This window comes from Falco peregrinus, chromosome 7 (genome assembly GCF_023634155.1).
Source record: "Falco peregrinus isolate bFalPer1 chromosome 7, bFalPer1.pri, whole genome shotgun sequence".
In the NCBI taxonomy this organism is placed as follows: domain Eukaryota; kingdom Metazoa; phylum Chordata; class Aves; order Falconiformes; family Falconidae; genus Falco; species Falco peregrinus.
This window is the reverse complement of record NC_073727.1, coordinates 14,090,653-14,118,385: the sequence shown is the minus strand read 5'-3', so window position 1 is coordinate 14,118,385 and position 27,733 is coordinate 14,090,653. Positions and strand designations below refer to the sequence as shown.

The 27,733-nt window shown below is 51.2% G+C and overlaps 1 protein-coding gene across 2 annotated transcripts in view; it reads right to left on the bottom strand.

The window, feature by feature from the left end:
- Positions 1-26,674, bottom strand: part of TNFRSF21 (TNF receptor superfamily member 21) — a 35,732-nt gene extending 9,058 nt beyond the window's left edge. Inside the window, exons 1-4 of one of the 2 annotated variants that reach the window (XM_055810533.1) lie at positions 26,435-26,674; positions 20,335-20,989; positions 18,089-18,574; positions 2,425-2,690 (exon numbers count right to left, since the gene is read on the bottom strand). In XM_055810533.1, the coding sequence (XP_055666508.1) occupies positions 2,425-2,690; positions 18,089-18,574; positions 20,335-20,989; positions 26,435-26,488 (1,461 nt within the window). In that variant the 5' untranslated portion in view covers positions 26,489-26,674. Of the gene's footprint in view, positions 1-2,424; positions 2,691-18,088; positions 18,575-20,334; positions 20,990-21,826; positions 21,848-26,434 lie in introns of those variants that run through there. The other variant, XM_005239188.4, reaches the window with a different exon arrangement.
- Positions 26,675-27,733: the final 1,059 nt, after the last annotated feature.

Below are 27,733 nucleotides of genomic sequence, written 5' to 3'. Positions count from 1 at the left end.
CCCACAGCTTCCTGCATCCCTCCCAGAGCTATTCCACCACCGCCCACATCCACAGTGTGGGAGCCAACTCAGGGAGAGGAGGCAGACAGGTTACAGCAGGTAATACCTTGCAGAAACACAGTGTGCTGCCATGCTGAATCTGCACCCTGGGACACTTTCAAGCTTTGACATCCCACATGCAGCTTCAGTGCAGCAACCGGTCCAGGACCTTCAGGGCAGGGGAATGGCCAACACCTAAGGCTGATCACGAGGGATGCTCATCAAAAAAAGTCCAATCAGATGCATGGGGGAAAAGGATGTGCCAGCTCAGGTGAATTTGTTAAACATCAACTCCATTGCTGAAACAAGCCCCATTCCTCATGTGGGCCCACCTGAGCCACCTACTCAAAAGATCAGCGACCCAATTTTACAAATTTCTAGGAAAGCAAATGAAGGTGGTAGGGGACCACCAGGCTCCAGGTGCTGCTGGATGCTGGGGAACACAACACACTTTTAGAAAACAAAGAGAAACATCTTACAGGACACCTAGTCAGAAAGTCCAGAAGACTTGCATACAATTATCCATGAGATTTGTGTTTGCTCATTCTCCAGAATACCTGCTTGCTACATTTTCAGAGTCATGGGCACATGAAAGCCAACAGCTTGTGGTTACTCCATTGTCAAGAGTCCACCACTCCAACAGGTCATAAACCCTGTTCCTGGAGCTACCACCCACATTTTTGTGCTGTTTGAGAAACACTACCTGATCATCTTGGCCAAAGCAGCGCAATGGTCAGGGGCATTAACTACTGCAGAGCCCAAATCCGTTAATTAGGTGTTGCGTGCTGATGAAGAAGCCCGACATTTTATCTGATGTCCTGGCCCAGCACTTTGTTGTAGTATTCAGTCAAAGCAGTAACTAGGAGGACAGAGGTTACTACCTGCTCCAGGAGAGCAAGAGGATGTCATATCTTTCTGCGACACTGCACATACTGGAAACTTTAATTCACATGTGCAAAATGACAATTTTGTCTGCCTCTCCTTTTCCTAACCATAGCTTTGTCCCAGGCTTTTCATTTTTTCCATCTTTGATATTAAAAAAAAAAATAAAAATCTTGGAGCACAGTAGGAAACGAGAAAGCTACATGCTGCTTAATTACCAGGAGCTGGAAAGAAGAAAAGACCCAACTGAATACAAGCAGGAGTAATCTGGGCAGCTGGCAAAGTGAACCTATCCAAAATCTGGTCAGGACGCATGGGGTGATGCTTGGCATGCACCTGACTCAGTGTCTCTCAAAGAAACACGAGCTCAAGACTCTTTGCTGACACAAGGAAAGCTGTGATTTCACACTAGGGTTACAAGGGACCAAGATGTCCAGTTCGCTGAAAAAAGTTACGTGGGATATGGGATGTGGTAAAGGGACCATGGTCCTCCTTATAGGGAGGAAGTTTGGGATGGTCAAAACAGATTTGGGACCCCCCTGCCCTGATAAATGCTCTGCCCCGCACACTCTGCTATACATGAAGACACCCACCAAGTGCCCAGAGAGGTTTTCAGGCACCCATCCATTCCCCTTTGGGTGTGGGTCACTGCTAAGGTCAACAGGGAATGTTTCACAAACTGGTTTGGGGGAAGAGCCCTCCCTCAACTGCCCCCACCTCTATGCATGTCGTCCCATTGGCTTCCAGTTTCAGAAGAAGCCACATCCATCACCTTTACGAACGCTTCCAGAAGACCACTGAATTATGAGAGCCAAAAAACTGAAAGCACACTGACAGGTAAGGCAGGCGTGGCCAAAACAAACTGCAAAGGTCACCAAGGCACCTCCTGATGACTTACACCCAGCCGAGACCCTACCTGCAGGATATTCTGCAGCAATTTGTTTATCCTTCCAAAATATGGGACAGGTTGTTTTAAGGCCAGAGCTGCCAAAGAAGGCAACAACTCTGAAGGACAGCATACATGGGACACCCCATGCCACCAATCACTGCCTCGGAGGAAGCAATCCACTGCTTCATGATAGCAACAATTAGCACTCAAGGACACCTGGTCATTCTCACAAAATCCTGGGCAATTAGTTACAGTATTTAAGAGCAAGTTTAAAGGGGGATGCTTTTTCTTCCGTGTCCCCAACATGAGGGCTCAAGCACCAGGTCTTCCTGGCGATCTTCAAAGACACATGCAAACCATAACATGTGGGACTCAAGAGCCTGTCATAACTTTGACAAGGTTTTGACCAAACTCTGGCAAATTTTCGCTCAAAAGCAACACAAGGCTTAAGTATAAGCCCCCAAGGAGCTTCAGGGGGAGATGGGAGTCCAGCTGGTTGGCTATGAGCCAAGCTCAAGGTCACAGCCATGTCCCACGCACCCACATGCTCACCACAGCCAGACAAGAAGTGCACCACCTCAGACCAGAACATGCAAAGCCCAGCCCATCATTACCGGTGTGGTGTCCTCCATCAGGCCTCGGATCTTCTCCACCACATCATTGCGGCGGTGCTGGCGGAGGGCACTGATGAGCTGGGCCAGGCTGGCCTCAGGCCCACGGATGGTCCAGTGCTGCAAGGCGGCGTAGGCGCGCTCGTGGTCAGCAGCGTAGCCGTTGGAGAAAGCCGCCACCTCACGCTCGCTGGCATTGCACAGGAACTGGTAGATGTCCTTCCACTGGCTCCCCACCTGGGCTGCCACCAGCTTCAGGATGTCAATGCCTGTGGGGCAGAAGAGCTACAGGTGAGGCACTGGGTCTGCAGCCTCTTGGCACTGCAGACCTAGGCTTTACAAAAGCTTCTCCCATCCCCACACAGCCATGTTTTGCTTTTCTTTGGTTGGTCTTTGGAGACTTTATTATAAAGACTTTTCATGAGTCCAGGCTGCAAGGAGCTCTGCAGACAAGCAGAGCTCAATGCAAGGTGCTCAACACCTGCTATGCAAATAAACGGTGATAGATGCATAGGTTACTCCCATCAAAGCATATGCACCCTAAAATCAACCAGGTTAATTTAACCATAAACTTTCCTGCACTTTTTGGCATGGTAAAACCCCTGGTACTCAGCCACCATGCCGCTGCAGGAACAGGCAAGATGGCAAAGCGCTTGCCCATACGCCTGCATTGCAGCCACTGCTTTGAACAGGAGCTGGATTAAGAGATGAGTCACCAAAGCACTTCTATAAAGATTAATGTTTCCACAACAGAGCACCTTCAGCAGCCATGATCACATTTAGAGCCGCTTCCAGGGCAGACCAGTGGGATGACTGAGTTATGGGACAGGAGACCCCCGCACCAGGTAAGCGCTGGGTGAATGGAAGAGCTGATAGGGGATGTGAAGAACAAAAAGGCAAAGTTTCCCCCAGAAAAGCCCTTGAGACATGCTGGTTTAAGACTGTGAGGGTCTTTCCCCTGTAGCTTTGGCGGCAATACAAACAGCATGCTTATCCTTGAGTCTACTAAGAGGTCAGGAGTTAAACCCTCAAATAAAGCCATACCTCCTTCATAACAGCTAATTAACCCTGTCTTAGCAAAGGGTGAGCTACATCTAGTTTCCAACAGCCACATGAAAGGTTGGTGGAAGTGAGCTGCAAACTGAAACTCACTTTTTCCAGCGAGGTAACCACACCTGGGCTGCCTTCGCGAGCCAGCACGCCTCCATTCTACCAGGACTACCAGGAATCTCTCACTCTGCAGGTACAACTGTTGTGTCAGCAAAAAACAGCTGCTTATGGAACAGTATCATAGCCAGGGTCCTCCCTGCTGGCCTAAAATTTAACAATTTCTAATGCGGTTTAGACCAAACCTCCCAACTGCACCTGCAGGTTGCAGCCCTGATATAGCCAAATACATACATAAACTCCACAGCCTGATACCTATCTCCTTTATTATACGCGTATATACACGCAGATATACGTGTATATCTCTATGTATGATGTAGGTATCTTGTATAGGTGTGGATACATACACATATGTATGTGGCGGGCTGGGCCCAGCCGGCCGCCGGCTGCCGCCTCAGCCGGGCCGGGGCAGAAACAGCGACGGGCCGGTGGGGCGGGAGCGGGGCAGGGGGCGATCGCTCCGCAGCTGCTGTCACGGGCAAAACAGGCTCCGCCGGGGGGAATCAGTTTAATTGATTGCCGGTCAGAGCAGAGCAGGGCAGCGAGAAATAAAACCGAAGCTCAAGGCACCGTCCCGGGCCCTCCCCCCGCGGCCCCTCCCCGCTCCCCGGCCGCGGCGCAGGGTCAGTCCCTCACACGGTCCCCGCCGCTCCTGCCCCTCCGGGGGCGGCTCCTCACACCCTGCCCCGGCCCGGGGCCCTGCCGGGCTGCCGTTCCCCACGCCCGGCCCCGCCGTGGGTTCCCCCCGCGGGGCGCAGCCCCTCAGGCCCAGCCGGCCCCGGCGCGGGTCCCCGCGGGGGCACCGGCCCTGCCGCAGCCCGCCCAGCCCGGGCTCCGCTCCCCGCGGGGCCACGGGCCCTGCCCGGAGCTGCTCCAGCGCGGCCCCCGCGGGTCACAGCCTCCCTCGGGCACCCCCTGCCCCGGCTGCGGGGGGGAGCTGCCCCCGGGGGCTCCGTGGGCTGGGGGCACAGCCTGCCCCGCCGGGGGCTGCGCCGCGGGCTGGGGGGGGCCGCTGCTGCGGGGCCTGGAGCCCCCCGGCCTCCCCCTGCCCTGGCCTGGGGGCTGCAGGGCTGCGGCTCCCACATACTCCCGCTCCCCTCCTCCGGCTGCTGTTGCCCAGGTTTTTGCTGGCATTTCCCTCCCTGTTAAATCCGTTACCCCGGAGGCGCTACCACCCTCGCAGACGGGCTCAGCCTTGGCCAGCAGCAGGTCTGTCTTTACGCCGGCACCGGCTCCGGTGAACACAGGGGGAACTTTGGCAGCAACTCACAAATGACACCACTCCTGCAGCCCCCCACTACCCAAACCTTACCACACAAACCCTGTACAATATATACACATCTACAAAATATCTGTACAGCCTGATATAGATTTTGTGTGTGTATATATACGTATTTTAATAACTTTATATAGGATATAAGTATTTTACATATGCATATATACACACATATAAAAAACCCTATACAGCTTCATGCAGGTACTTTTGACCAACCCCCGTCTCACTACTAAAGCAAGCTTATCAAGACCTGCTATATATAGACTTCAGTTTTCACTTCCAAGCTAGATAACGCAGCCATGACCCCGCAGTGCTCAGAGCATCCGCAGCCAGCGCTCAACCTGCTCTGCAGCAGAAACGCCAAAGTACAAACTGCATTTTGCATATCCCTACCCTCCTCCCACCATAACCACCCGACCTCCCTGCCCAGCTGATGTACAGCAACGTATGTGTACCATCACAATGGAGATGTGAGGGTTGGGGTTTCTCCTACCATAAAAGCTCAGCCCACTAGCCCCACGCTGGGGATGCAGCCCCCCCTCCAAACCAACCCAACTACAGGGCTTGGTTTTAACTGTGGAGAGGTTCAGGAGGGAGGTGGGGTGGGGAAATTGCTGCCTTCGTTATTCAGAATAAGCCCAAGACAGAGCCAATGTTCCCCAGCATCAAGGAACAAGAAAAGGCTGCAAATGTGCCATTGAGATTTATGATGGGGTTAATTATCTGAGGCACATAAACAGATGCTATCACCCACCACATTTCAGCGAGGCCTGGTCCTGTTAACTCTACTCCTTACCCAGACAAAAACCCAGTGGTCCTCAGTTCAAGGTGACCACGGGTTGCCTGCAGGCTTCCAGGCAAATCCCAAATTCCTCTCCCTCAATGCTTTTGCCTCTGGGATGGCCATCAGTCCTGCACAGGAAGGACAGGCAGCCTGAATCACACTGGCAACCAAGCCTTGTGCCTTCAGGTATCACACAGCCGTGCCGGTAAGAAGCCCAAAAGCCAACTCAGGTTTGGGGTCTGATCCTTTAAACCAGCAAATTCAAGCGCTTTAGGGACAAAAGCAGCAAAATGCCAGGTTTATGCAGCCAACGCTTAATTTTATCACTCAATCCAAGGAAAGAAGATGAGAATCCCCGAGTACGAGGGCAGAAAAGACTCTGCAAGGCTTGTGCACCAAGGTACGACAGCAATGCAAAGACGGACGAGCAGGTCTGGTACTACCTATTATACCTATGTGTATATATATATATATAAAAACATTTATGCACTGAGATATATCTACATATAGTGCATCAGTTATCTCAGTCCATAAATCTCACAGAGCTTTTTCTCCTCTCGTATTCAGGGTTTCTTATTTTTCCTGGGTTGAGTGATATATATATTTACATATAGATAATGTGGCCCATTTATATCATATATGTACACACACACACATATATATATAAACTGAGCAGAGCTGGGTCCCCCCCGACAGTGCTGCCCTGCAGTGAGACAAACCTCCTGGGTGGGAGGTTTGCCTGCTCCCACACACATCAGTCACACAGAAGCATTAAAACATAATTTTCTGTTTTAAGACCCTTGTGTGGCACTTCTAGTCCTCCCAGGAAAGGAAAAACCTGCTCCCATCTACATATTTAAATGCTGATAAATCCCAGTATTTACAGCTGCTGTACTAGTGAGAAAATTTTTCAGCTGGTTGCAACTTGATTTGCACCAGTTTTACACGGTGGCACCATATTTACACCCTAATGTTCTTGCACAAGATTTATGACAAAGCGCTCAAGCTCCTACTGACATTTTCAAGTTTAGTATATTTAATCTCACTATTCAATAAAGTGGCCCCATAAACATGTTTATATCCCTTGGCAATAATATCCCAGGGCACGAGAACACACCAGGCAGCAGAGGACTTAATGGCGCGTAATAATCTTTGGAGAACAAATGTTCCATTAAAAACGAATTTGGAAATGTCTACCTTAATACTATAAGAACCTTAAACTCATTTTCTTGCAACTATTAAATTCATTAAGCCCCATATGTTCACTACATCCACTACAATATTGGGCAAACAAAACCCCAGAAAGATAAGGAGGAGACACAGACGTGAGCGCAGATTTGGCTCCAGTCATTTAGAAACCCATTGCCCCCTCTGTTCTTGAAAAATAAGATTAAAACCATTACATGACAAGTTGCGGCTGCACGCTGCCAAGTAATACTGCCCAAACCACTTACAGTAACTTAATTCACTTGTTCAAAACTAAAATAAAATGTTAATGCTTATAATAAGCTTACAGTCCTACTATTTCCATATTTCCAGAAGCCCTACAAGTTTCTCTGCAGAGCACTAATAGTGGTGGAATGTCCCATTGGGATGGGAAAATGCCTACCAGGGTTCATGGAGAAAAAAAACCCCAGCTCCACCTTCGGTCCTGGGTCCTCCCCACCCACCAAACCAAATGGACCTTCTCCTACCACATTCACCTGCACGACAAGGCTGGAGATGATGGTCAAAGCCCTCTGGATCCCAGCAAGCCCAAGAGAAATGGCCAAACTCAGCAGGGACATGCTTTAACCCAATCGTTTCATGCTTCCCACGTGAGGCCGGTCGCAGCCACATCTGCACAATGATGAAGCTGCTCTGAGCTTGCAAATACCAGAGAACAGCCCGAGCCCTCCTCCTCCTTTAACACAGGCTACGAGAACAGCCTGGGAGAGCTGGCACCACACTACTGCTAATAGAGGAGGCACCACCACCCTGTCCATCATCATCAGGGACCATCACCATTTATCACCCAGCTTTGCTCGCCTCAGACACTGGAATTAAAGAGGACCCCTTGCTGTGAAACCCTCATGGCTGCATTCAGCAGAGCTGCATGTGCCATGACCATCCCAGAGCAGGCAACAAAAGCATCTGAAGGATCCAGGACATCCACACATATCTTGGGTACCTGGGCAGGTGGCATTTCAGTTGCTATTATCTAAACTTCACAGTTCCCTAAATATTGTGATGGACTACTCCATGTAACCACCTAACATTTGAAGACAGCGATAACCCTGGAGCAATGAAGAACTCCCTTTCAAGCCAGGACAAGATCAACACGGTATGCACGGGCAAGGGTGGATGTACACACGTAGGAACACGGGCACAACCAGGCATGTCTAGAGCCAGAGCAAACAGACAAATGGAGACAAGTCCAAAGATGGACAGGCGCCTGCAGAGCAGCACAAGCAAACAGCACTGCTGAATACACGTCCACCTCATCTACAAAGGTGCTGAGCTAAGGGAGGACCTTCCTGGAAGGCAGGTCTAGTCTACAGACAGCTCACTCTCCTCCAAGCACGTTGCTCACCTGTGCCACAATCTTCCCCATAAACACCATTTCAGTCACTTCCATTTGCTTATGTTCAAGATTTTTCCCACCCATTTCCAGCTCCTTCGAATGCCTCCTGCCTCTTCGCAGTACACAGTTTGGTGTAGACAGAGCAGTCACTCCTTCCACTCATGAATGTCACCAAGGTGGTCATCACACAAGCACATGGGGCTTGCCTGAGCTTTAGTGACTCTCTTGAGCTTGTTCTGGACAAGCCTCACTTGCCTCCCATAGCCCTGTTATTTACAGGTTGGATGTAAACCTAGTTCTTCAGCGTAAGAGGCCAGTGCAGCCTGGGGCCACGACCGGTGGTGCTGGCACGCTTATGTACAGCACCTGCAAGAGACCCTTTCTCTTCCCTGCCGTTACTTTTTCACATCTTCAAGCAAACTGAAGAGGAGTGGAAGAGCTACCCCGCCAGAAGGCTACACCCAAGCACCAGGCAGCAGATACCGTAAAGTCTAACCACAGCCTAGCCACACAGGAGCTTCAGTTCCTTCCTCTCCCCACCCTCTCACAAACAAAAAGCTGTTGTCATTTTCATTTTCAGAGCTCAAGCCAAACATCACTTGGTATTTTCAGAAGAGCGCTCATTGAGAAGCTGCTGCTGTTAAGTGGAAATCTCATGTTCAAGTCTACAGAGCCTTCCCAAGCCATGTGTCCTCCCATCCCAATAATAATGAAGGGATATAGCACAGGGAAAAGGATTAACACAACATCAGTTCAAGTCTTACAGGCTGTCTTACACAGCTGAGAAGCAAAGCCCAGGAGATCTTTCAGGACCTGTGGCACACAGTCTCAGCTAACAAGCAGCTCATCTGCCCAGGGTTCCAGAGCCAGCATCATACATTTTCAGCAAGGCAGGATTTCAGAGAACTTCATGCTACAGCCCTCCATCAGCAGGGATGGGTCCCACCAGTCCATCCACAACACCCGTGGGAACTGACCTCCACCATCCCAATACCAATCTGAGTTGGAGCACCTGGAGCTTCCACCACCTACCTACTGTCATGGGTATCCCAGAGACAAGTAATATTAATTTGTACACTGTATATAGTGACAAATCCTAACTGTGACAGGCTGGCTGGGCATAAACACTTGCACAGACCTTGAGGATGAAGCATCACGGGTGGAAAGCACAGCCCAAGGGCACACAAAAGTCAGACAGGAGAACTATGGAGATGCAGCCCAACCTCCCCTACGTTCAGATAAAAGCTCCAAATCACTGCAAACCCAGCTCTGTTCCTGAGCTCAGCCCACCTACCTCCTCCAAATATCCTACTGACTCATGCAGAACACAGCCACAGCAGCCTATTTTTACCCCTGAGCACACAACCAGAGCCTGCACGTACAAGCGAGCCAGGATGCGGCACATCCAAACTCCAGTTGACACCACACCATGGCTCTGCCAAACCAGGACTCAGAAATCCCAAATCCCCAACACAAGTACCTTTCCAAAAGGTGAAGATTTCACCAATCTCTGCCAAAAAGGGAAGGTTATTGGAAACTCAATTCCTCCCCCCCCTGCAAATATACTTCAGGTCCTAAATGAGGAGGTTTGGAAGGTATGCAAGGTCCTGCACCTGGGTCAGGGCAATCACCAATATCAGCACAGGCTGGGGGATGAAGGGATTGAGAGCAGCCCTGCTGAGGAGGACTTGGTGGTGCTGGTGGATGAGAAATCTAACAAGACCGGCCATGTGCACTTGCAGCCCAGCGAGCCAGCCGTGCCCTGGGCTGCATCACCAGCCACGTGGGCAGCAGGGCGAGGGAGGGGGCTCTGCCCTCTGCCCTGCCCTGGTGAGACCCCCCCTGCAGCGCTGCATCAGCTTTGGAGCCCCCAGCACCAGAAGGACATGGACCTGCTGGAGCAAATCCAGAAGAGGCCATGAAGATGGTCAGAGGGCTGGAGCCCCTCTGCTGTGGGGACAGGCTGAGAGAGCTGGGGTTGTTCAGCCTGCAGAAGAGAGGGTTCCAGGGAGACCTTATAGCAGCCTGTCACTACCTAAAGGGGCTTAAAAGAAAAATGAAAAGAGACATTTTACCAGGGCCTAAAGCAGCAGGACATGGGGGAATGGCTTTAAGCCGAAAAATGGTAGATTTAGATCAGATATTAGGAAGAAATTCTTTACTGTGAGAGTGGTGAGACACTGGCCCAGGCTGCCCAGAGCAGCTGTGGGTGCCCCATCCCTGGCAGTGTTCAAGGCCAGGCTGGACGGGGCTTTGGGCAGCCTGGTCTAGTGGAAGGTGTCCCTCAGCAGGGCTGGATTAGAAGATATTTGAAGGTCCCTTTCAACCCAAACTTTTCCATGATTCTAACAAGAGCCTTTATCCAGACAGGAGGAAAGGACACATTTATGAAGACTTGCTAGTGATTTGCTACTTTTCCCATGGAGGACAGTGCCGGTATCAGACCCTCCCAGAAGCCAGTGATTCACATCCTCTGTGAGTGCTTTTGGGCAACAAACCACTAAATGGTGATGTTTGTTTGTGGTGGGTTTTGCTGCCTTTTTTTTTTTTTTTAACAACAAAGAGAACTCTTGCAGGGCAGGAAACTGACTCCTGACAAACACTTCCCACACACTCTGGAAAATAACTTAACCCAACCAGGCAGTCAAGGAAGGTCTGTGATCAGCCACATGTGGTTTTGAACATGTTTCAGACCTGTGAACTTGAGGGTCAGCATGAGACAAGACCTCCCTTCCCACCACATCCTACGTGGAATCCACATCTATAACAGCACCTTTGGTCCAGCCCTCTTGGGACCCACGCAAGGTCCTGCCCACCACCATGGGATGCTCTCCCTGCCTATCTCCCTATGCTGGCATTGGGGACCTGCAGTTTGAACTTGCTCTTCCTTTGGTTTAAAAGGGAATGGCCAGTGTAAGTATTTTATGTAATTATTAAATTTTAAACAGCTTTCACAGAGTTAATCTTCATTATAACCCTCTCAGACAGCTGGTAACCCTGAGCAAGCACACTGCCCCGGCCAGAGCCATATAAATATCCAGACACCCGCAGATGCCAACCTGAGGATTAAATTCGCCTCCCACATTTTTTCCCCCCTAGACAAAGCCTCAGCAAGCAAAGAAAAAAAAAATATCTGCCTTGTTATTTGAGGAGATGTGTGAGAGCCTTACCAACGTGAGAAATCACAGCCCTCCTGGTACAGAAACCAGTGCTGCATTTTTGGCAAAAAGAAACTAAGTTCGGCATGTTTTTCTACAGGGACAGCCCTCTTCTCTCTCCAGAGCTGCCCTGCCTCCAACACCCGGCACTACACCTTAACAGGCAGGCAACAAATCCTGATCCCTTATTAAATTAGTCCAAGGGCCACCCAGGAATTTTGACCCATGGTTTTTTGGTTTTGTTTTGTTTTTTTTTTAAAGCAGATTTGGGAGCAAATATACTAGCTTCCCAGGACAGCTCCATGCCACCCTGCACATGTTGTGAATAGATGGCTCACATAGCAACATGCATAAAAAGTGATCAAGCAGCTGCCTAACGCAAGCCTGCTAATGCAATAAGGCTGAGGAGCAAGAGATGATAAACCTGCACATGATTAGTTCTCTTTCTCTCAGAGCAGAACAGCAGCCTCCCTTCACCTGTGTTTTCCAAGGCTCCCTTATACCATGAAGCCTTGGTCAGCTCCTGCAAATGCACTTTGGAAACAACATAGTTTCTCAAAAGGTCAAGGATGAGTTTGGGGCAAAGCTGAGAGAAGCTGTGAGTAGTTTGAGGAAGATGGTGTTTCAAACTCATCAGATATCACCCCAATGCTCCCATGGCACAGGTCTGCACTGCAGACAGAGTTGCTTCGTCTCATCCCGAAGCAGAGCATCACGCCTGTGTTGGTGCAAACACAGCCTGAAACACAGAGCTCCCGTGCGGCCAAACAAGCTCCAGTGAGGGAGCAGGCTTGTTTTAAGGCTCAGCAGTACCACAGCATCCATATTCCTTGTGGTGCCCAGTACACGTCTGCCCCTTCCAATTTAACAAGCTACGTTTCTGCCTGGGTCTCACTCTGCAGAAGTGGACAGGCTGACATTAGAGGACCAGCAGATCATTAGGCTGCAGATGCCAGAAGATTGACTGCTTTGAAAAAAAACCCCAACAACCAATCAAAAAACTCCAAGCCAACACCTTCGGCCTCTCCGTTTTGGCAGGTAAACAATCATCAATCCCTCATCTCATGCTCTGCCTGCCAGAGTCGTATTAGGGTTTGCACACAAGCCCAGGGCTGCTCCTCTCCAGGCACAACAGCAATTACCAAATAATGTTAGCCACAATGGGCACACCTGCCCTCCTGAGATGCTGCTGGCCATCTCCACCCTACCTCTGGTCTCGGCACAAAACCTTGAGGCTACCACAGTTTGAGGCTGGTGAAGCTTTTAACTCCATCACTCCTCCCCATGCTCTGCAGACGTGCAGAAGAGACAGAGTCCCCAGGGGTCTGTTTCCACCACAGCCCTTCCATCCTCACCCTGCCTCCCAGTATGATGCTCCTGCCACCAAGCTGTGACCCATTCAGGAGCTGATCAAAGGGAAAACTACAAAACAAAACCACTGCAGTAAGTGGCTTTCATCTCATTTACCCATACCAGCACTAAGGAGGGGTCCCAAAGGAGCATCTGAAGTAGTGCCATCCCTGCAGCTGTTTCCTTACTTAGGGTAGCAGTTGAACAGGGAGTGACACCAGGCTTGAGGAGGAATACCCCCTGCTGGGTTGTTTCAATGCACTTGCTTACCTTCATTAGGTGATGGATCTATAGAAAAGATTATGGTTATCTGTAGGCTTTTTTTAGTCAATGTGCTGTCTCTTTAAAAGAATCATGTAATTTCACTCTGATAAGCATCTTCCAATACTAACCACAAATTAGTACCTTGACTCCATGTGAAGACAAGCCTGCAATGACACTGACATCCTGATGCATACTGCCAGTGTACCAGCACAGTGGCAGGCTCTTCAGCGTACAAGGATGTGGTCCCTCCCTCTTCAACACTCTCAAGAACTTCCCTGGGAGCAGATCAAGCTCAAGCCTAACCCTGGTCCCACAGCAACAGAGCTCCAAGCCAAGGACTATTCCCTACAAATCACCAGCCAAGAAGATCCTGACTCCCAACATGCTGACAACAATTTGGGCATCCCAAAAACTGAGCCACGAAGACGCCCAAATTCTGATGCTCCCCATCTTTCCAGCACCACCCCTCAGCTCCCCACTCTGATCTTGAGCCCTATTCAGTATGCACTCTTCTACCTGCAGTCAAGCCTCAGCTCCATCTCTGCTGCAAAGAGCTTTTGCAGAACAGTTTATTTTTCTGATTATTTAACCAGAGGCTTCCTGGCTTTGCTCTCACCACCCACTGCAATGACGTGCAATTACAGGACTTCAAGAAAAATAAAAGGGAAATGGCATCTCATGCCAGCCCAGTGCTGCCAAGATCTGTTCTTCAATCTTTCAACTAAAAAAAAAAAAAAAAATCCCCAAACTCGCTTCTTAGCATGTCATTTCAAGCAGCTTCTTCTATACACAGGTTTTACCCAAGATCATAGCAATTTACACAGTTATTGCCTTTCATCCTCTGCTACTCAACAGGTAAAAGTCAAAGACAACACTATCAGCAATTATTGCAAGATTATTTCAAGCCCATCTTCATGTTTGGCATAGACTGATGCCAAATTTGGTGTTTCCAAGACATTCAAGAGACAGGCTTTACTTCTCAGTTTTCACTGAAAGGTTTCTGCAAGCTCAATTCCTTGCCTTTGGAAGCAGCTGAAGAAAGGGAACAGGAGACTGTTTAGAAGAAAGCGTTTCCAGTGTGTGGGCTGTTCTTGATCTTCTCCAAGAAAGCAGTCGCACAAGGTTAAAACCACAGAGCACTATCAGCCCAGTACCCATGTCATTCAGGCACCATGCTGATAATTTCTTTCGAAATCTTTGGCAAACTGCTTTTGCCCTTTGGATTCCCATCTGCAGGGCTACAATACAAGAGCCAGCTGAAACAACAAGAGGTCCACTTCTCCAACCACAGTGGCGCGGCTGGTGTTGCTCTGCCTTCCCCATCCCATGTAGATGAGACCTCAGAGCTCTTGGGAGAGGCCCCGTCGTGGGGAGAGATGCAGAGGTAGGCTGGCCGCTAACTCAGGCCGTTAGTCATCACAAGCTCTTCCCAGACCTCTGAACCATTTCATCCAGTGAGAATCACCAGCATTTGCTGTCTCAGCTGGAACACATCCATGTTAAGGACACAGGTTAAGTTTAAACACCGGCCTCCCAAGCTACTATTTTTAGGTTTGGGCTGTTATTTAAGGCGTGTATTATCACTAGAGAGAGCACAGGGCACAAACACCACCTGACGGGGAGACGAGGACAAGTGAAACACCCCAAGACAACTGCTGTTTAGGATCACACGCCCGTGTCAACAATTGAAGCAATTCAATACATCCAGTGCCTTCAGGAACCGGGCAAGAGTTTGAGCCACTGCTTCCACTCAAAAATCCTCCTCTTTTGGGAAGGAGCCTAACCACAGTGAGATGTCTTTGCTCCAGCACCAAGCAGTGCTAGTGCCACCCTGACCACGCTTCACTCTGAACTGCTGGGCTTGAAGCATTCAGCAATAAAATCCAAACCGGCAAAGCCTTGGATGGCCGTCTGGTACCACGGGAGGCTTGAGGGGTGCTGGTGTGAGGGCTCCACAGCTCCTCTGCACAGAGGCTGCGGCGCCTACCTCAGACCCGGTATTCCCTTTCAAAGGTTAAATCTGTTTACCGACAGGATTAGGAGGGAGGAGATGGTAAACTAGGGAACTAGGAGGAGGCAGCAGCGGGGAGACTGTGTGCAACAGCCACATACACAGTCTTTGCCCTGGCAATAAACATGGTCCAATCCCTTGCTGGCATGGACAGCCAACACATAGGTGGGGTGATCATACAGATGTGGGTGCACTGCCAGCACCAGACTCTGGGACTTCACCCCCAGCCCCGAAAGAAGATTTAAACCTAACTGCTTGCCCTCCACACCCCTAGTGCAACCACAAACCAGGCAGGCACCTCAAGATCTAGGGAGCAGCTGTGGTCCTCACATCTATGGAGGCTTTGCTCTGGCAGTTTACCATGGAGGGATCTGCGCTAGCAGCATCAGAGGAGAAAGATTTCCTCTCTGCAACAGCCCGGACCTGTCTGTTCCTGGCTCTATTCACCCCTGTCTGAAATGCTGCTTCAGGAGGAAGCATGATTTGGGTACAAACACTGCTGGAACAGCAGAAAGCTAAGCCACGAGGCTGCAGGTCTGCAGTACATCTTAGCTGTACAGCCAGTTATTAAATAAAAGGTCAGTTCCTCTATGGCACTACATCTTCTCTCATTTCAAGCAAACAGTCTGAAGAGCCAGACATTTCAATAGGAAAACCAAAGGGATTTATACACGACCGCGGAGGAGAACAATTTCCATATCCAACATGACAAAGAACCACCACCAAGAAAGAACTAATGAGCGAGGCTCTTCCAGCTAGCGCAACGTGGTTCAGGCAACACCAGAGCTGCACTAAAAGCAAGACAAAGCATTAATTGGTTTGCGCTCATCTGCCTTCATTACACAAAGTTCAACTGAGGACATTCAGTGGCATGAGGAAAGCCATGAAGCCACCCATGCCAACACAGAACCAGCATGACTATTGCAAGAATGAATGAGAGAAATGTGCAAAACTGCCCAGCCAGGAGCCCAGAGTAATGGGGCAATTTGCCTCCAGACCCAAGAGACTCGATCAGGTGCTGCACCAGTTTATCACCTAAGTGTGGTTTTGCTGTTAGATCCAGCTTAATTCCCAAGACAAGGGGAAAACTTAGCAAGTATCTTGTGAATTTGATGCACTAGCTGATTTCAGCTGTTAAAGGACTACAGAGAAGACGGGAACAACTCATCTTGGGAAGCACAGGATGACCCGTGGATGATGCTGTCCCCTCATCTTGGGAAGCACAGGATGACCCGTGGATGATGCTGTCCCCCAAAGGATGACAAGATCTGGGAGGTGAAGTTATAGGTGTATATGGGTTAACACAGCCTTGTTGCTCACCACATATCACCTTAACTGCACCATTTCTTTAACCTGACTCATGCTTGGTGACCAAACACGTGGCACTGCCCACAAAGGCATCTCCAGAAGGGCCACCTGCAGGGCAGGCATTTTGGCACAGGGTCTGAAACATCAAGTTAAAAACCAGAGTGGCACCTGCTCAAAACAACTCCATCTGCTCTTCACACTCCAGCACTTCTGCCTTGTAGAAACTCAACCCCTGCTCTGAGATGTTTAAAAAAAAAAAACCAAAAACAAACAAACCAAGAAAACCACCAGGAGAGCGTCAGAAATTCATCCAACTGCTAATTAAAGTCTCGAGGAAAACAGTTACTACAAATTAGTAACAACCAGCCGCTTTTGGCCAATGAACCATGGCCAAAGCCATGTAGTATTTCTGGTAGTGTCCACAAATAAGGATGTGTAATAAGGTTCTGCAGCCCTGTTGCAGATCACTCACCACAGTCTCAAGGACCACGCTTCAGGCACCACAGATTTTAGGGACAATGGGGTGCAGGGGTTATTGGCAAGAGTTATCTAAAATGGCAAAAAGCTCAAGAAACTGCACCCCAAGGATGGAAGAGAGTTAAAAAAACCTGGTAAGTAGTGCAAACACAACAGAAGGCACAAAACTAATTCCAACAAGACCTTACTGGTTCTATAAAAGCATTAATGAAGGCAAACAAAGTGTAGATCTATTAATCGGCAGGAGGAAGAAGAGAGTACGTGACAGAAGACGCCTGACTCAAAGCCTTCTTTGCTTTGTACTTAAGCACTCAAGGATGACTTTCATCGAGCACTGATCTCTTAAACCTTCCAATCTTTTTTTCAATCCATTCTTTGTTTGCTTCCCCCCTTGTTAAATGTGCTTTTCTAAAGGTTAACTGTGAGCGGATGTTTAAGGTTGAGCAACCTCAACCCAAAGTAAGGACTTGTCGGTGCGGTTGGCACAGGATGGGGGTGGGGGGGCAAAACTGCCACTGTAGCTTTGTTGAGAAAGAACCACACATCCTACTAGGGAGATCATGGCTGCTTGGTGCTCACATTCATGCTACTGTTGATTAATCATTGATTTTTACAAATTTCAATGTAATGACCACAGTGGGTCATCTTTAAAGTCTTGCAAAAAGCTGACAGCAAGTCATCCACCAAAAGAACAGAAAACGCTACAAAGCGGAGCCTCCAGGAAGCCCTCATGACACTCAGAGCTGTACACGTCCACAATACAGCCTTTAAGGACAACCTTCCTGGTTCCAGCATGGGCGAAGGGCTGGGGACACACGCCAGCAGTTGGGATTTAGGGCTAAGAACCTGAAATTGAGAGGCTGCCAAAAGGCAGGGGATGACTCAGCCTTCCAGAAACAGACAGGATGAGGGGAAAAAGGACAATACGAAAGACAACCAGACCCACGCCTGAGTCACTAAGAAAGTAAAAAATATGAAACAAAAGGGAAGTGGAAAGGGGGAAGGACGATCCTTCTACCAAGGATGGTTGGGAAGATGGAGAGGAGCTAGTGGGGCAAGCAGGTAACATTCCCTCCATTAACCCTTCCTTCAGGAGCCAGGACCCACCATGGGAACAGGAAGGGGGAGAAGCCAAGGATGAACAAACGTCTGAGGAACCAGTACATAGTACATAGGCTTTGTCCTCACTACCAAGACCCAGCAAATCAGAAAAGCAACTGGTCACTGGACATGGGAGTGGCCCCTCCAAAAACCATGTGAGACAGCGGAGAGGACACTGCCCCCATGGCCCCCAGTCGCTACTGCTCACCATGCCCGTTGCAGTAATAGATCCACTTCTCCCTGTTCTGTGTGGGGGTGGTAGACTTTTTCATAATAGCTTTTTCCACAATGGCACTGGGATCTTGTCTGGGTCCCTTCTTCAGAGTCCGTGAGCTCTTTCTGACACTGCAGACAACGATAACCACCAGGACCAGCAGCAGGAAGAGGACAATCATCCATGGCAAGTGTTCATTGATGTCGAAGTGCTGGTGGACATTCTGTGGACCTCGCCGGGGGGGCCTGTATGGGACACTGGACTTCTCACCCCCCACCATCTCCAGCGACGGCTGCTTCTCCAGCGCTTGGCTGGTCTGCTTGTGCCGGTAGCTCTGCGCCTGGCCGGTGGCGAGGGTCCCACCAGCACCGTCCGTCTCGTTGGCTGAGGTTTCATTGTAGTAGTCTGCCGGCTGTGCCATGCTGCTGGACGCGCGTGGTGCTGGAGAGGGGACAAAATCAGGAACTGAAGAGTTCAGACCTGCAGAAAGAGAGGAGAGTTCAGTGTCATAGCACCAGAGACACGATACGGCATCACATCACAGTCTAAGACCTGCCTGAGCATCTGCTTGGCCAGCAGACAGAAACCCAATGCTAGGCTGCGAGAAAGGGAAGAGGTGAAGCTGAGGTTTGGCTCTGGGCACAGATGGGTACAGTTACACGGGTAGGTTCAAGGTAAAATTGACCCTTACTGGTTAAGGCTAGTGGCAGCTCACTGAAAAAAAAATTTGGGAAAAAAAAAAAAAAAGTTACTAAAGGCATGCTGTCAATCTTGTCTGTTCCACGTCCAGTACTTCTCAGAAAACCTACAACTCTGAGGGAGTATTTTGTTCTTTCTTAGGTTTACAAACATTTGGTTTACTCCAATTGTGGAATTTGGGCTAGAAATACACGATAATTTGGAGGCTTAGTACCTCTTTACTGGGCTTTGCTAAGGAAGAACAAACTTTTTTTTAATTAGCACTGCAAGGGGGTGTGGACACATCAACTACAACACAGGCTTCTGAAGAAACAGAAGCAACCAAACTTCCTCCCCTAAGAGCTACTTTCCATCTTTATTGAGTTTTCTTATCAACCAGCAGCTCTCAGGTCCCAGCCAGATGGTTGACCAAACCCTGGTGAGAAGAGGAAGGGTGTTGTGGCAAAAACTAGAGCTTACTTTGGAAACTTGGCTTTTGAAGATCATGTCTCATACCAGTTGAGCCAGAGAGTGGGTGTTACCATCTGTAACCTGATTTTGCCTCCGACTTGGTTATTCAAAACACTCTGACCAGGATACAAACAGGGAAAATGCTTTAACTTTTACCTAATTGTCTACAGTTGATTTCAAAGTTCAGGGAACACCCTCCTGTCCTCTCCCAATGACACACCACCGTCATATCAAGCTTTGAAACCTAACAAAGGAGAAGCACTGCAAGCCTACTGCTGTCAGCAATTCCCTACTATTGCATCTACCAACTCAGGTGTTCAGGCCACCACAAGTTGCATTTTTTTAATTAAAATGCCCCACCTGAGACACTGTAAGGAAGCTGCTTCCCAAAGAGTGCCGAGCACCAGCTCAAATGGGGTCCTACAGCATCACTGCAACCACCACAGCTAAAGCATCTCAATAAAGACTGGGATGATGTACCATTTCCAATTAAGCAAGAGAATAGGGAATTCAACCTGGTTCTCCCCACCAGTGGTAACTAATGGAAATCTTAAAAGACTGAAGAAATAAAACAAGTTATGGGGCAGCCTAGGCTTCTGGAGGGCTATTTTGGCAACAGTTCCCATGCAAGCCGATATGCTGGCACAGTAGAGGGCGAAATGCAGTGAGGAATGCACAGGCATGAAAGCAGTGAATCCATCAGAGGAGTCTGGTGAAGCAAAGCTCCTCTCCCCTCTGGGTTTTCCTGCTGCATCCCAACTCAGGTCTGCCACAACTGCACAAAGACTTGTGCCAGCACAACACACAAGACTGAACGGAAGGCTGGGGAACATGATGTCCTTCCAGCCCAAACAGCAGAAGAGCCAGGAGTCCAATCATGCCTACAGTCCCAGTGAAAATGTCGTTAAATGTGGTTTAACACAAGCGAGGGCAACGGGATGCACTCTGGAGCTGCCTTCTGGCCAAGAAGCAAAAGCACCATCCACGCTTTAGACTAGGCTGGCCTTGAACAGCCCAAAATGAACCCTGACAGAGGCAGGAACTCAACCCCATGACCAGAACCACGTCTGTGTTTCGGTGGTGAACATTACCTTTGGGAAGATGAGCAGTTGGTGGAACTTCATAGGGCTCTTCGCTCGCTTCGGTGCTTGATGAAGTCAAAGACATGTTCGGAAGAGATGCTGGAGAACCACAGACGTTGTCACTCTCCTTCGTCCCTGGCTTGATGACCACCATGTTTTTCCCAAAGCAGTCAGTGTATGTTTTGCACTTCATCACACTAGAAGGCACATCAGAAAAGGTACCACGAGGGCACGGCTTGCACCTAACGTCTTCCGTCTCGGTTCCTTTCTTGCGGACGCCCCAGCCGACCGGGCACACGGTGTAAGGGACGCAGGTATCATTTGTCTGAAACGTACCAGACAGGCAAGTGCACTCGCGGTCAGTCAAGGCAGTACAATGAGTTTTCTCAATCATTGGCAGTTCACAGGGTTTTCTACAAGGGTGGCACCGCTCTATGCCGTTCTCATGCTTAGTAAAAGTCCCATCTGGACAAGGGCTGCACTCTCTTAAGGTACTCTTTGTACAATGTTTAGACACATAGGTTCCTGCGGGACATTTGTCGCAGATCAGCTCTTTGTTGGTGGCACGGTCAAGGTGGCGGTACTTGCCTGGGGAGAGGCTGATGGCATTCTGCTCGGAGGTCAGCTTTGACTGACCATCAGTGGTGCCAAGGAGCATGAGCAGCTGGAAGACAGATGGGAGGGAGGTATTAGTCAACAACAGCATGCAACTGGAGCCTCTCTGCCAGCAGTCCCTTGCAGGATCACAAGGGATGTCCCAGAGCTGTGGGACCACCGAGATGTTTCTACACCCAGGGGAGAGACCTCAGCAAGGTCAGAGTGGAAGAGAACCAGAGCAGGTGGCAGCACGCCCTCCGGACACATCACCAGCTACGATTATAATCCTTAAATTTGACACCATGCTTCTTGGTGAGACTAAGCATCATTTATACTGAAACCCTGCCAGGGCGGTAAATACTGCTAATTGTGTTTCAGCAGTACGTGCTACCTGGTCACCCCAGGAGAATTCAGACCAGCTTTGCATTTCAAGGCTGAGAGGCTCCAGCGCTAGCCAGGCACTTGCCCTGAAGTCAAAAACCACATGCAGGTGGCAGCTCTGACCTGTAAAACTTTCCTCCTCTGTATTTGTTAATCTGCACTTGTTCAAATAGTTACTTTTCTAAACCACGCAAGCCAGGATGAAATCCGGGCTAGCAGCTGTTACCAGACTGCTTCTCACCTCTCTGCCCTTCCATGACTTTTTATGACCCTGTGCAAGCGTAGGGTTTGATGTGACCGCAAGAGATGTTACACTTCGAGCCTCCAACCACACCTGAGCCCACTTTAAACCGGATGCATTAGTAACAGAAGAGAAAACCTGATGCTATTTTTAAGCTCTTTGAGGAGCTCTGCTGAAACTCAGTTCCTCATTGCATCAGATACAGGTAAAAGGTCTCCAGTTTTCAGACGCTGAACTGTACCCAGCTGGGCACGGCTAGATGATGGCTACAAATCTGTTTACCTGTTTCCAACCCCAGGGCTTTAATCCCTAAATGCCTTTGGATCTCGGCTGCTCCATCCCCCAGGAGAAGCTCCAGCTACCAAGCAGGACCTCTGCTCCCTCCAGAAGACCTCTGGGTCCATGGATTTAATGTCAGTTATGCCAACGGAGATAAGACACCAAGAAAAAAGGCGTATCAAAAGAAAGGCTGACACAACCTCATACAGCATGCAAAGCAATACAAAACATTTTCAAACAGCTGCAGGCTGAGTTAGGAGGGAGAGAGAGGAACGAGCCAACGTTACCTTGAATTTCCAAAGGTGCCTTCCTAGACTGAAGGTAAAAAGACCAGAGACCCTAACGCTTTCCAACTGCACAGCCAGGCACACAAATTGCTTGGCTATGTCATACAAGCCCTCGCCTCTTGCTCTGCTACCTATTCTGGGCTACCAGCCAACAAGAATATATTCAGAAGGGGAAAAAAAAAAAGAAAGCCTCCCAACAACATGACTCTGCAGAAGGCACATCGCGGCAGAGCTGCAAGCTGCGCCGCGTCATTTTTGGTGCAGTCTCTTGCTTCTCTTGCTTCTTGGAAACACACAGCACATTTCTGTTTCACCTGCTAAATAATTTACAGCTCGGGATTTGTACAAAACACTTCAATATTCCCCACCCCCCCTGAAGCAGCAATTACAGAGCAGGCAAAAGCAGGCAAGCCCACAGGAGTTGACGAGGATCCTACATGGCCAGGCTAATTACGGCACGTCAAATTAAAAAGCAGGGCTGCCCTGGCAGGCAGCAAAGGCTTACAGGATGAATTTTATTTTTCCCCTCCCCTAAGACATGATTTAACAAAGCGCTTAGCTGGCTATAAGGAAACCTGCCACCACCCTCCCCCCCCCCCCCCCCCCCCCCCCCCCCAGTAATCTTCATGATGCAATCCTGAATTAGCAAACCAGATGCAGCAGGATCCAGCCTCTCGAGGTGGCGTGAGGGGTTATCACCTATGATACTCCTTCCTCCTCCCAGTGCCAGTGCCGAGCAGGACAGGATGTTGGGAGAGGCAGGACAGGCAGAGGCTCTCCTGCCTCTCCGGGGATGAGCTGTGTGTTGCTGTCTGGGATCCTGATTCTCTCCCTCTGCATCAAGCCAGACCTCAAGAAACTCATGGACAACCCTGCTGTAAGCACATGCCACGGATCCTCTCCCGCTCTCCCTTTTCTTCCTGTCTCCAGTATCTTTCCATCACCCATCCGGGCAACTGAAGCCAGTGGGACCTGCGCTACCGTAACAGCACCAGGTCTGGGTTTGGTGTTTCAAACACTATCTCAAGCAAAGCAGCACTGGTGCTTTTGAGTCCCTCCAGATCTTCAGTTGCACATGCACTTCCAAGCTTAGGGACAAGAGCAAGTCTCAGTGGGGGAAGGCTAAGCAGTGCTGAGCATCTGCTATTTATTCAGATTGGCACCCCCGATCCCTAAAAAAAAAGATCAGCTGCTCAGGTTTTGTGGCTGGCACCACTCACATCTCTGAAGGAGAAGGCCAGGAGGAGCTCAACAAAAAGAGGTGTCTGCTGGTTTGGTCCCTCATCCGCAGGACTGCCCAGCAAGCAGCACCCAAACCTAGACCTTTGGGGCTGGATACACCCAGTTTTGGTGACAAAAGCAACAGAATAATGAAGTGAGCTCTGCTTAGCTGCTGGATTTCAGTTCATTACTCCAGTACCAAAGAAAGTGTATAGGGTAAGAAAATAAAACACAGAAAAAAGGAATTGGTGCAAGAAAACACTGAAGAGCAGATCTGGTTCTGAGCAGTTGCAGTGCTACTCACCATACTCGGTGCAGGAGCAGCTCTCGACACTGAAGCCAAAAAAGGTTAAGTGGGACAGGGCGGCCACAATCCCAAAGAGCATCCCCAACTCTGCATCAATGCCCCACGCTGCACAGGCAAAGGCACTTCCCAGCCACCTCCCCCCATTCCAACACGTGGAGATTTTATGGTACAAAATAAATATGGTACAAAAGCAGATCAGGCCGGGAAACACTCATTTTCACTTCTGCACGTCAGGGAAACAGTTCAGACAAGGGGACCTTTGCGCTCAGCTAAAAACAAACCCTTGAGCCAGCAGCACCCTGCAGCTGACGTGAGCATGAGCCACCCTGCCACCACCCAGTTTGATGACTCCATCTCAATGGTCACATCTATGCCATGCCTCCATCATTCTCTTAAGGAGCTGCATGCTGCAGGAGAGACCCGGTGAGCAATGTGCACAGTAAATAGCTTTTAGGAGGCCACAAGCTTCCCGTGCACATGCATGGGGGATGTGACTAGGAATACAGTGGCTCATTTGGGACCCAAACCCACTCAGTGGCCCGGTGAGTCAAAATGCCAGCAGAAAGTTGGTGGATCAACAGGCATTTGTGTCCTGAAACGGGGTGACACCTCAGGACAGTCATAATCTCGGGTTGTGTACAGTGCTGCCCTGCTGCCAGCCCAGTAGAGAAGAGCAGGAGCAGAACGCTGCGAGTGAGCAGGGCCCGACAGTGCTAAATTGATACTCTGGGAGCCGTTTCCATGCAAAACCAGCAGAATTTGGTAGAAATTGCAGCTGGCTCCATGGCAATGCCTTGGCACGGGTCAGGGACGAGCTGTCCAGCCCACCACCCTTCCTGAAGGTCAGCTGCACCCTCCACCGACCAGCACCAGGAAGTTGCTTCCAACATTGAAGGAGAAAAAAAAAAAAATATGAAACAAACTCAAAAAGACAAACAGACTGGTCTGGAAGTTTTATGGTAACTCTGCAGACAGGAGCCCATCTCCTGCCCCGCTCACTGTAAAATGGATCAAGCAGAAAAAAGTTGCCTGTGAGGAGAGTACCAAAGAGTAAAGCAAGTTTCTGCTTCTTGCAACGTGACCAGCTATTGCAGCTGGTATGGGGTTTGTGAAGCCGAGTCTGGGGCTTAGCCAGCTCAGCAGTCCCTTTGCTATGTCTTGAGAGCGAAACACAGGCAGCTGAGTGTGCCAAAACAGCAGCACCAGCACATCTGGTCCCCATGAAGGAAAACCCAGCAGCTATTCCTGCAGTCAGCATGGACCCGAGCTTGCAAGCGTCTGCGGCATCCCCGGTTTTGCTCCAAGCAGATGAAATCCCCCAAGCTCCCAAAAGCCCTGAGTCAAAGCAAGGTGACATCACACCACTTCGAGGTGAGGGCATTGGGGGAGACGGTGGAACCTACCTTGCAGCAGCTGGTGGCTGCCTGAAGCCCCCACCAAGCAAGGGAACGCAAGACCAACACCATCCTTACACAACTGCTACAGAGCCACTATCGCTCAAAAACCAAGCGGGCTGGGCGGCTTTGGGTTTGCTGCAGTAAGAGACCCACCAGCTACTGATTTGAACCTACTTGCATCGGCCTGGAAAAACATTAACTCCTTGTGGGGCCGAAGGGAGTTACCCACAATTTTGAAGATAAGATGTCGGATGAAGAAACCCTGGCTGGTGGCCAAGGGAGCATCCTGCCGGCTCACGAGCAAACGGGAATTCTGCCTTACAGCTCATTTGCTCGTACAATCAGCACACACAGAGGTTAGAATACATGCGTGCAGAAGCAATACGCACCCGCTTGCAGTCCCAGCTTCATTTTGCAAAACTGCTGTTGCATTTCCCTCCACCTTCACATCGCCCTTTCTGCCCCCTCTTCACTCTATACCCACCGTTCCCCACTGACCTCCAGGATCCCAGCTGGAGCTGCATATCTCAAACTCCCCATCAGCATCTCATCTTCCAGATGTGCTGCAGCACTCTCCTCTCCCAGCGGGAAACATGGGAAAACTTGGGAGCACCCAGCCAGCACCGTGCATGCACCCCAGCTGCTCCAGCTCTGTGCAGTTACCCTTCGCCTTCAAAGCTACAAGGCTGTTACCCCGGCTAATGCTCTCCTGGCTTGAGATTGTTGTTGTTTACTCTGATTCCTGTCGAGCCAGCACCAGCTTGCTAAGATCCACCTTGACTTCAAGAGCAAGTGCACTCCTTGGTTACACAACCCAGCCGCAGCAGCTGCTGCGGCGTGTGCCAGACACACCGAATTACCGTCTCTCCCCCCGCCAAAAAGCCGGGATGGTGCCCTGAAGCGCAGGCTGGGAAGGGCCCTACCTGGGAAGGGAAACCTGGAGGTGAACCCACCGGAAAATATTTGTGTTAACTCCGGGCGGCTGCCTGCAATTAGCGGCGCTGAGTTTTTGCTGCCTGCCCAAAGGGTGGCAAGGAAAGCAGCTGGGGGGGACGGAGGGAGGGATGGAGGGGACGGACCACAGCCCGGTGCTGGGCACGGGGCAAGGCACCCCTCAGCCCTCGGGGTGCGGCGCAGCCCTGGACGAAGGCTCCGGGGAGGATGCCGCCCCCAGCCCGCCCGCAGGAAAAGGGGGATGGCGAGGACAGCGCGGGGGCTGCAGCCCCCAGCCGGTGCCCGCCGCCAGGGCGGGGGCGGGCAGCACCGCGGCGGGGGGACAGCGCGACACCCAGATACACGCGGACACCCTCCCTCCCTCCCCCCCGGGGCGGGCGGCAGCCCCGCACTGCACCGCGCCCCGCGGACCCTGCGCGGGCGCTGCCCCCCCGCACACACTCACCGTGAGGAAGCCGGCGGAGGTGGCGGCGCTCCGGCACACCGCGGCGGCCCCCATGGTGGCGGCCGGGGCCGGGGCAGCGGGCGAGGCGCTGCCCGTCCAGCCGCGCTGCCTCAGGCGGCGGGGCGGGGGGCCGGCGGCGGCCGGCGGGGGCAGGCGCCCATGGCGGCGGGCCGGGGCGGGGGGCCGGGCGGGGCGGGGGGGCCCTGCCGCCCGCCGCGCTCCCACCTGCCTGCGGGGCCGCCGGCTGCGCACTGCCGCGGCGGGGCGGCGCGCACGTGGGGCGGCGCGGCGGGGCGGGGCGCGGCGGGGCCGCCCTTTGTGGCGTCACCCGGCCGCGCAAGCCGGCGCGCAAGGGCGCCCCCCTGCGCAGCGCGGCCCCCCCTCCCCGCGCAGCCCAACGCCCCCCCCCCTCCCCCGCGCTGCCCGGTCCCCCCTCCCCCGCACAGCCCGGCAGCTCCGGCGCTGCGGCGCGGCACCGCGTCCCCCCCCATCTGGCTGCGCATCTCTCCGCGCCCGCGCAGCCCCCGCCCGCTTCCTCCATCAGCGCTACCGCGGCGCCCTGTGGCTTCGCGCCGGTGACCCGCCATCCCCGAGGCGTGCGAAGCCCGCGGGGGCTCCACCGCAGCGAGCTGGCAGCCCGGCCATCCCAAAGCCATCCTTGCGCCCAGCACCCACGCGTTGGGCGTGTGGGCAGCGGGGCCCTGCGCGGTGTCACTGCCCGTGCTGCCGGGCCTTCCACCCAGGGGTGACCGTCTCCCGCCCGCCTGGCACCCTAGGGACCGAAGGGAGAAGGAAACGGTTTGGCTCCAGCTGCGCCCCGGGTTGCTTTAGCATCTCCCTCCACCACGCTCCCTATGAACGGAGCTGGAGCGGTTTCTCTTCCCCGCAGGAGTCTGGCTTGGCTGGAGCTCGGCCATCCCAGGGCTGTGAGCATGCAGGAACTGCAGGGCGGTGAGTGTTGCACACCATCAAATTGTGGGGTGGGATCTTCATGTTATTCTTTTTCTTCTCCAACATCAGACTAGATAGAAGGATGAAATTTTTTACGATGAGGGTGGTGAGACACTGGGATGGGTTGCCCAGAGAAGCTGTGTGTGCCCCATCCCTGAAAACATTCAAGGTCAAGTTCCACGGGGCTTTCAGCAACCTGATCTGGTTGAAGATGTCCCTGCCCATGGCAGGGGGTTTGGACTAGATGGCCTTTAAAGGTCCCCTCCAACCCAAACCATTCTATGATTCTATGAATGTGTAGGACATGTAGGATATGTGATGGAGGAATGGACAGGGAGCAGACACCTC